Source organism: Octopus bimaculoides, chromosome 3 (genome assembly GCF_046866305.1).
Source record: "Octopus bimaculoides isolate indiv1 chromosome 3, ASM4686630v1, whole genome shotgun sequence".
Lineage (NCBI taxonomy): Eukaryota > Metazoa > Mollusca > Cephalopoda > Octopoda > Octopodidae > Octopus > Octopus bimaculoides.
The window spans coordinates 100,566,460-100,576,384 of NC_142930.1; the positions used below are offsets into that span (position 1 = coordinate 100,566,460).

The 9,925-nt window shown below is 34.4% G+C and overlaps 1 protein-coding gene across 1 annotated transcript in view; it reads left to right on the forward strand.

The window, feature by feature from the left end:
* LOC106872086 (uncharacterized) overlaps positions 1-9,672 on the forward strand; it is a 146,137-nt gene extending 136,465 nt beyond the window's left edge. Inside the window, exons 37-44 of the mRNA XM_089349422.1 lie at positions 361-687; positions 1,985-2,272; positions 3,864-4,019; positions 5,732-5,904; positions 6,472-6,480; positions 7,123-7,281; positions 8,520-8,640; positions 9,446-9,672. Coding sequence (XP_089205548.1) covers positions 361-687; positions 1,985-2,272; positions 3,864-4,019; positions 5,732-5,904; positions 6,472-6,480; positions 7,123-7,281; positions 8,520-8,640; positions 9,446-9,525 — 1,313 coding nt within the window. The 3' untranslated portion in view covers positions 9,526-9,672. The remainder of the gene's footprint in view (positions 1-360; positions 688-1,984; positions 2,273-3,863; positions 4,020-5,731; positions 5,905-6,471; positions 6,481-7,122; positions 7,282-8,519; positions 8,641-9,445) is intronic.
* Positions 9,673-9,925: the final 253 nt, after the last annotated feature.

The window sequence follows — 9,925 nt, forward strand, 5'->3', positions numbered from 1 at the left end:
AAGTGGAGAATTTTCACAAACCAACTACAATATTTTTACTAATACTTTTGGGTTTTGTATGAAATATACTTTATCCTATGTGTGTGCTTAAACACATAAGCATATACAAAAGTGCTGAATCTTAGTTTAGATTTAATTTTTTGTAGCTATTTCATTTTCTGTACATGGTTAATGCCCTTGCAAAAGGTATATTATGCATTCAGTTTTTCCTTCCCTAAAACTCTTTGTCTTTGAGGTCATCTGAAAAAGTAATTTAAAAAAAAAAACAGTATACTGTTACTGACATTGTTAATATTATAAATTGCATTGATTGAAAGTGTTATGTTTGATTGAATTGGATTTATCTCTTTCCAACACCAGGCAAATCCAAGAAGTTTGACATTCGCGAGTTCCTTGCTGAGTTACGAAATCTCCGTAAATCAATGGAACGCTGTATCAACACCAACAATATCCTACGTCGAAAGCTGGAAGAATTGCTTGTATCAAACAATATCTCCTGCTTGTCGACCACCAATACTTCCCTGAATCTCAGTATGGTCAACTCTTGTCAGCTTGAGAGCAAGAGTAACAAGAGCAATTTCACCATCAGTGAGCCAAAGAAGACAAGTAATCTGTCATCTGGTGTTCAAACCCAGTTAGAACTAGGAAGATTACAGCCATCAGATGATGAACAGCAAGTGGATTCAGGTGAGGCATCATTTTTTTCCACGTTTCACCCTACTCTCTCACCTTTTTGCCATATTTTCCTCTGTGTATTTCATGTATCTTTTCCACATCAGACACATGTAGCATGGTTATTGTAATTTGGAACGTTTGTATTTGAATTGTTGAAGTAGACATTTCCTTCACCGACTGTCCAACAAGCCTCTTTCTACTGCTAAACTTAGTTGTACTGATGTGATAGAAGCAAAGTTTGAACATAAGTGATTCGATACATTGTTGCAATAAACAATACATTGGCTATTGTAACTTTTAAACCAATGACCCTGTGATCCATAGCCAAGCACCTTAACTGCATAATCATTGCCTCTTTATTTGTATACTCCAAATGAAATAGATTAATATTGTAAAAGAGACAGAAAATTGGTCTAATTTTTTATTGAAAATAGTTTAGCATTACATTGCTCTGCGTTCAGCTTTCACAGAGACTGACTCTGTAGTCCCTGTGCAGTCTACAAAGTACATATATTACACTAATGTTGTTTACAAATGTTGAGAGTGTCAAATCAGTCAAGTCAAAAAAAAAAAAAAAAAAATTTGTCACTTGTCGTACGTAACTGATTTTCTTTTGAGGCTAGCATTTTATTTGCTGGTTTATATAGATCTGTTTGAATTGTTTCAGAGAGTATATAAATATATCTAATGGAGTGTTGTTGTTGTTTAACTCTTGGTTAGTTCTGATGCAGTAGAATGTGATTTGAGGGAGATTTAGCTGCCACTTGTTGTAGGTCAAGCAATAACATAGAAACTCCCTTGTTGGCTTAGCAGTTGTTTTAGTGGATAAAACTTGCTGAGGCAGGAGGAATGGGCATGTCCTTGATCTTAGCAGACCCTTCAAGGCTTGTTGTCACTAAAGTTTAAGCTGTTGCAGGTCAACACTGGTAGGAAAGACATGAATGAGGAGAACATTCCAGAAGGCTAATGTTCCGGGGTGAAAGGACTTGGCATAGTAGCTAGTGTAGGTTGGATGTAATGATGATGAGAGCTTGATAAATGAACGAGCAAGGGATGCCTGAATGGAGAAGATATGAGAGTAACCAGCTTCGAGGAATAGATGCTTTTACAGTAGCAATAGTTTGTAATTTAATGCCTATCAGTCGAGTGGTTATTTTCTAGACTTTACTATTCTCTTATTCAACTAAAATTGTCAGATAAATGCTCAATGTTGTAATAGGTGTATTCATGTAGAAATAGTAAACATGTATTCTTAAATCTAAATTCTTTTATAAATGTGACATTGACATATGCATCCTTTTCTTTGCAGCCCATGGGAGTGGAGACAGTGAGTTGGCATCCAGCTATGGCAACAATACTTCTGAATTGTTGAAGCAGACAATTGATATTATTGACTCTTCATCATCCCCTCCAGTAGCCCAGCACTCTAACCAATCATTATCTCGTAATCTGTTTGGCTCCCAGTTAACTAATGCTATGAATGATGACGTTGCCAATAGTTTAAAACCCTTACAAATGGACAGTTGTGATGAGGCTGGTAGTACAAACTCTAGTCTACCCAATGGACAATCAAATGGTTCTGATAACTTGCAGAAAGGTGAGACTTATAAGCTTTCTGTTCAGTATTCTGTTAAAATAACCACCCATTTGCAATGTGTATAGTTTTGAAAATAATTGGAACATACCACTGAGTGGATAGATAATCATTGCTTCTGTTCAATACCTTGTAGTTTCTAAAACTTTCCACTTAATGACACTAAAATTTAACCCTTTAGAGTTCAGATTGCTTTGTCAAATGTAATGCTTGTTTATTCACATTGTTTTGAATTAGTCATGCATTATCTTGTAGCTTTGCAATTTCAATTATGTGACTATATTTTTAGAATTACATTTTAGGGTAGGTGTGAGAGGCCAGATCTGACCAGTTTGAACATAAAACATGTAAAATATGGTTGGTTAAAATACCTTATAATTTTAAGGATCTGATATAACAACAGACTTTTAAAATTAAGCATACATTATTGATTTGTTTGAAAGAATATGATGGTATTACTATGAAGTTATGACTGTGTTACAATAAAGGTGTTTATTAAAAGTCAATATCATCATCATCATCGTCGTTTAACATCCGCTTTCCATGCTAGCATGGGTTGGATGGTTTGACTGAGGACTAGTGAAACCAGATGGCTACACCAGGCTCCAATCTGATTTGGTTGAGTTTTTACAGCTGGATGCCCTTCCTAACGCCATGTGTCAATATGAAAGGGAAAGTTTCTGTTTGTATGTTAGTTCATTTTACATCTCTTTTTCCATGCTAACATAGGTTGAATGAAGACCTATTATTGAGATTTTATTTTTCAACCAGCTGCCCTTCTTATTGTTAACCCTTAGTTTTATTCCACTTGTCTTCAAAAATGAAGAGCTATAGGACAATTTGCGAACAGGGAATGTCAACGTAGCATTACTGTTTCCTTTTCACTCAGTTTCATGCAAATACGTAAAATGTAAATATTCATAGACACAAATATATGCACTCAAATGTGTGTGTGTGTGTGTGTGGTAAATGAGAGACAGGAGATAGAAAATACAAGAATGTTTATTAATCACTACAATTGTTTCAACACATCTAGCATCGTTCCTTCACAGGGGTTGGATACTTAACAACTGATTCAGGAGCATCCGACGGTGCAGATGTGTCTTTCTGGGTGATAAATAGATATAACTTGTTAAAATAACAGTTCCACAGTGTATCTTCTCACTTCATGTAAAGAAAATCAGCAAATTAAAGGATATAGCTTCGTTTTTATAGAAGGTCAATAATTAAATAACATGCAAAAAGAAGAAATGAACACACAATACAGTTTCCATCTATCAGTTCTACTCAGAAGACATTGGTCAGTTTGGAGCTGTAGTGGTAGATACTTGACCAAGGTACCACACAGTGTGATTGAACTCAAAACCATGTGGTTACAAAGTGAACTTCATATCCACATAGCTGTTTGGTCCTATGTTAAAGTGAAGGTGTGACAATATAAGAGTAACAGTGTCTCTGCTAAAATGAAAATTTGATAATGGTAAAAGTCTCTATTTTTCTTTGTCCAATGTAATTTTTTTTTTTTACTATATTGATTTTTAATAATCTTCAGATTTATGTGTGTAATGTCTGTATTTTGCTTTTTTATTATCAGAGTTAGAAAATGACCCATCAAACAATGACAGCAAGGATGTCAAGTGGACAGAAGATGTGTTGCATAAAAGTAGTTTGGCCTATACTTGGCCAGCATCTCTCTCCTTAGCTAAGGATCATATCACATACTGGTCATTTGACCCACCTGGCAGTCCTGGTAATTTGTTTGTTTTTTTTACATCAATTCTCCACAATTTACTTCAATTCTTGTCTGATATGTAAGTAGGTCAATATGGCTGACATGTAAGTAGGTCATATCCTCTTGTGAGCAGTGTGTTGTGTCACTAGATTTGGGGTAGGATTACATTTCACATCAGAAATATATTATGCCCCTGCGTCATGTAACTGAGAGGTCATGTCACTACAGACAGTGTGTTGTTTCTCTGTCACAAACTTCATTCTGATTATCTAAATTAAGAGATAGGTTCCTAATGATCTAAGTGTGCAACCCAGTTTGGTTGTTCCCATCAATGTCAATTTTGATCTAAAGCAATTATTAGTAATACTTTGTAGTAGACTAAACTGGCTATACACATTCCCTATAAAATGTGGAATTTATTTGATGGATTAGTTTTACATTGCACACTTTAATACTACTGTGACATTGTAATACAGAATCATTGTAACATGCTGGTATGTCATTGTGCAACATCTTCAATGTAAAACATTACTTCAACATTGTAGTTTAATTTGACAAGTATAGGTGATATAAACCTCTGCTGGTCTCAGTCCTCAACTTGATTTTTATTATTGCTTCATTTCATTTTATTTATGCCTTGGAAAAGCGTAAAAATCACAACATATCTTTTCTTTATCAATTTGAAGATAATGTACAAATGGAAAAATTCCAAACACAGCATCATCATCATCATCATTTAATGTCTCAATTCCATACTGGCATTAGTTGGACAGCTTGGCAAAAGCTTTGTCATGGTTTTTATAGCTAGATGCCCTTCCCATTGCCAGGACTGGGTGCTTTTTATATGGTTCCATTCTTAATAGTTACAAGTTATGGTTACGAGTCTAAAACAGAAAGCAAGAGGCTCTTTCAACCAGGAATTGAACTGGGTTGTAGATTCCAAGGCCTTTTGGGGGACAGAATTCAGCTGATTAGTTTAATTGCTGGTGTTTATTGATTCAGAAAGGGTTGGATAAAAGATTTAGAGTTAGCTTAAGTGGAGTTTTCAAACAGGAAATTGGAATGTCGGAAAGTACTTTGTCTGACTCTCCATCAATTATATTGTCTCCAAACATGTCGATGAGCGATCCTGTGTGGTTGTGCAGCTACATAGAAATAGCTGCCAAATTTCCATCAAATCACACCCCACTGACTTAGAAAAGTAGGACGCACTGCATAATGTGGTCCTAAAAATACACTTCCACTGACAGTTTACTATAATATTGGTTTTCAAAGATAGAAAGTTTGTGAAAGGAAATGTTGATTATATCAACTCCAGTATTCGACTATTACCTACTGTAAAACAGATTTCCAACTTTGGCAGAAAGGCACACATTTATAGGTTGGGGGCAATTAATTAAATTCACCTCAATACTTAATTTTATTAACTCAGAAAAAATGGCAGAAAAGACAGCCTCATCAGGTTTTGGAGCCAGAACATAAAAGAATGTATTTAGATATCACATGATATCACAATTCCTTCTGGCATCCTACTGTTTCTGCCTTTCCATAATATCAAAGTTCACTTTGCAACCAAACTTCTCTGGATGGAACGAACAATTTTGTTGGGGGCTTAAGCTTTAGAACCCACTGTTTTTAAATTTAATCAATCAATAATAACTATTACTGCAGCAGCTTTCTGCAGTGAGTGAAATTCTTTTTGACTATATTTTTTATTTCTATTTCTATAGCAAATTCACCAGTGCGTATTAGCTCAGATCTTCGTTCCTTATTTGCTATTGGTAAACTGGATGACTATGAGCTATTGCGTAAAGAAAATGGTGAGATGTCATGTGTAGTTCGTAACTTACAAGCCCGATTGCATGACCGTATCAAGGTTCACAAATCTCATGCAACTACTGAGGTATGTACATTTTCTCAGATCTTTCATAATTCACTGTGGGACTCCATTGTCAATGTGTAGGGGATAGAAATTGTTTTAAAATTTTTCTAGGTTCCTTGTCTCAAGAAAGGGATGGAAATTGTCTCAAACTATCAAGTCATTAGGTATCGTGTTATGACTGAATGGAACATTTAATTTTGCATTGTCTCAGTTTGGTTACCTATATAGGAATTGGTACCTAATGTTACTGAAAGTGTTACTTATAAGAGACTTGTGTCTGACACAATAGAAGCCAGAGACAAGCACCAGCTCTATGGACATTTGTAGTTCGTAGCTATTATCCTTTTATTTGTACTATCACATCACCCAAGACTAGGGCTTTGGACTCGTTTCTGTTGCATTCCTGGTGAATATGTCCTGTTAATTTTCCTCTTGACCTTTCTTAATTTTTCATCTCATTATGTCATATATGAGATACTACTGTATTTTTAAATGTATTTTCTTTGAATTTCTCTTTTAAATGTAAACAAACCAACATTAACCTTGTTTTCTTTCCATTTCTTTTCCATTCCTTCATTACCACCACAGCTATACAAGGTAATTAGTACTTCAATTTGTTTCTCTCTTCCTTTTCCTTACTAATAATTAAAGATGAGTAGAAATAGATTGTTAAAGAGTTAGTACGTCATCAGTATATTTTATCAAAAATTTTAATCAAACTGATATAATAAATGGATACATTTCACCAATAACTTAATTTGCCCTGAGGAAAAGTTTGATGTTTTGGACAGACCCCTTTGTTATCTCTTCAATGCAGCATCCTGCATAAAACATCAAACTTCTCTTCCCCTAAACCACTAACTGATTGTATTTACTATCTGCTGACACAGTTTCCTCAGATCCTGCTGTGTCTTTAGCCAACATAACTGATTCTCAACAGCCCAATCTACCTAGTTATGTGTAATAACTGCAAGTGTTTTGTTGGGTTACAATACTGTATTCAACATCCTCCCCAGTATATCATGAAGAAAGATGGGCTCAACTAAGTTAGCTTACCTTTAGATACATAGCAGTGCTCCAAAAGATTTTATACTAATATCAATGAAAATGCCAACAAAATGTCAATGTTGTATTTCTAGCTTAGCATTAACTACATATTAATGATAAACTTATCTGAACATATTTATATGAATATAAAAGCTGTTATTTATTTGTCTTTCACTGTCCACTTTGTTGCAGAATGCAGAGTACAGTATTTTACGTGAATTATCACTTCTGGTTAATAATTTGAATGTCTGCTTGAATGAAGAAAGTCGTCTTATTGGCAATTTCTGGTTATCACAACTTCCAGCTCGTTACAAGAAAGGGCAGATGTCCAAATTATTGCAAAACAAGAAGGTAAGATCTCTCAGATTTTGATGAAAAAATAAAGAGACAAAAATGATTTGTGCAACATTTATTATAAGGTTTAAAACATTCCTAGATCCTATAAATATAATTATAGATTTTTTTTTTTATCATTAAATAATTCATGAAATAATAGCTTTAATTCTTCACCAGTTTATAATCTGTAATCTTTTGAGGGCTAACAATTGTAGAATTACCTTTTATTTTTTTTTGCTGGACCGATTTACAACTGGCCAAGTTTTTTTTAGAATATCAGACTGCAAGTCAAAGGAGTATTTTTTATATGTGATATTGCATCACGTGTCTTATTAAAATCCCTGACTCTCAATGATCTAGCTTATCTATATGTGAGTAGGTCTCATACTGAGATGTAGCTTAGCTCTATATACATGTACTCTTGATAATTAAGGAATACTGAATTCAGACTGTTCTATGTGCTGCTGGAAAAGAAAACTAGATGCTATCTGTCATTTTATTTATTTACAATACACTAAGAACAGCACCAGAACAAATCCCAAAGTTAAGGGAATCATAAAATTACAAGGGAGAGGTGACAGTGTAAATTTATGACTGGTGATAGTGGCAGTATGATGTTATGTTTTTGGTTTACTTTTTCTTTTCTGTAATCTAAGTGGTTGCATCATATAGCTTCAATGTGTGTGTGTATGCATATGTGTTTAGTAATGACTTTGTCCGCTTGTCATTTCTTTTTCTCTCCTACTACTGAAGAATATTGATTTCCTACTTAGACACAAGTCCACTTTACATTACATTTATCAATTCCAATGAGATGAAAGGCATGTATTTGAACAGAATATAGAAAGAAATGCAACTGACTTATGCAAGGCATAATTGAGTTGCAGCCAACTGTCTATTGTTTATTTCCTCATCAAGCTTTTACTCAATATTGATTTCTTACATAGGCATGAGACCTCAAATTTTGGAAAGGAAACAGTCAGTAATATCAATGCTGGTATTTGATTGGTACTTTATTTTATTGACCTCAGAAGAATAAAGATAAAATGGACCTGAGTGAGATTTGAACTCAGAACATAAAGTGCTGAAACCAATACCAATCCACTGCACTGTTATTGAATATTAAAAAAGAATAATTTCACTGAATTCAGTGGCTATTGTTTTCTATTAAAAATAAATAAATAAAACCTTTTGGCATCTTGTATTGAGATTTCTGTATTTCCACTTTATTGGTTTATTTCATTTTTCTGCAGAATGAAGTCTTAATGACAGAAATAAGTGAAATCCAGAACAGATATCTTAATTTTCCAGAGAAAGTACGAACTGCGGCGGAGAATGGTCCAACACATGTTGAAGATGATCTACTGTGGCATAGTATGTTTTCTACCTTTCAAACTCTCATTAATATAGGCTTTGTTAGGGGTCACCAGTTGTAGTGATTTCTAAATGAGGATTTCTTACACAGATATGAAGCCACAAATTTCTAAGGCAGGTCAAATAGATATCTGATGCTCAAGAAGATTAGCAGTAATAATAATTGAAGTGAACTGACCTCAACTAGAGATCAAGATGTGATTAGAGACTCACTTCACTAGAACCTTATTTGATACTCTGTTAAATACACTACATTATCACTAAGTAGTAATTTCTTAGATTGGTAATAAACTGCGTATTTGTAGAGGAGTGATTCAGTGTTAGTGGAGGCGCATCACTTAATGGTTAGGGTGTTGGATTCGCGACCGTAAGATTGTGATTTCAATCCCTGGACCAGGTGATCCATTGTATTCTTGAGCAAAACACTTCATTTCACATTACTCCAGTTCATTCAACTGTAGAAATAAGTTTAGCCTGAGGAGGGATGGGCTCCACCAGACTTTCACACTCTAAATACGCTGCATGGCTGCAGCGCCCCAATGACCCCTAAGGAGTTAAGGGATTTGTTAATGCAATGTTTGGTGTCAGAGGATAGATTCAGTTGGGTTTGAATTCAGAATGTACAGTGCCCAAAATTTAAATATGTAATTTAGTTCATCACTCTACTGTTTCTGTAACTGCTTGAGGAGACTACCTCACTTTCAACCTTATTTCTTTCATTTACTTATCATTTATATGTTTTTGTCTTGGCTTTTTTTATATTGTTACCTAACAATTGTTTCCTTTCTTTCTTCCACCCTCTTAGTTAAAGAGACAGAGAATATCTTCAAGACCAATACAGAAACAAGAATTGAGCAGATGCCCACAACATCGCAGCTGTCTTAGGATTGATATCTGAACTGTTGTTATAACTATTATCATTATTATTATTATTATTATTATTATTATTAATATTATTATTTTCATTACTACAATTGGAGAGTTAGATGAATGGAAACTGAGTGAAATGAATGAGACTTGAACTGCTTGAACGAATGTGAAGGTAGTGTGAATGTTAACATGAACAACATTCCAATGCAGTGTCTTGTTGTCCCAACCCCAATCAACCCACACCATCCCACCTTCCTTACCATCCACTAAAGACTTCTATATCATAATATGATTGGTTGTGTGAGTCAGAGATGACCAATAATTGCCACCATCTCTACTGTTGCCAACACATTTGAAAATACACAAGCCAGTGGATATGAAATGAAAAAATCTTTTGTGTCTCACTCTTGTTAAC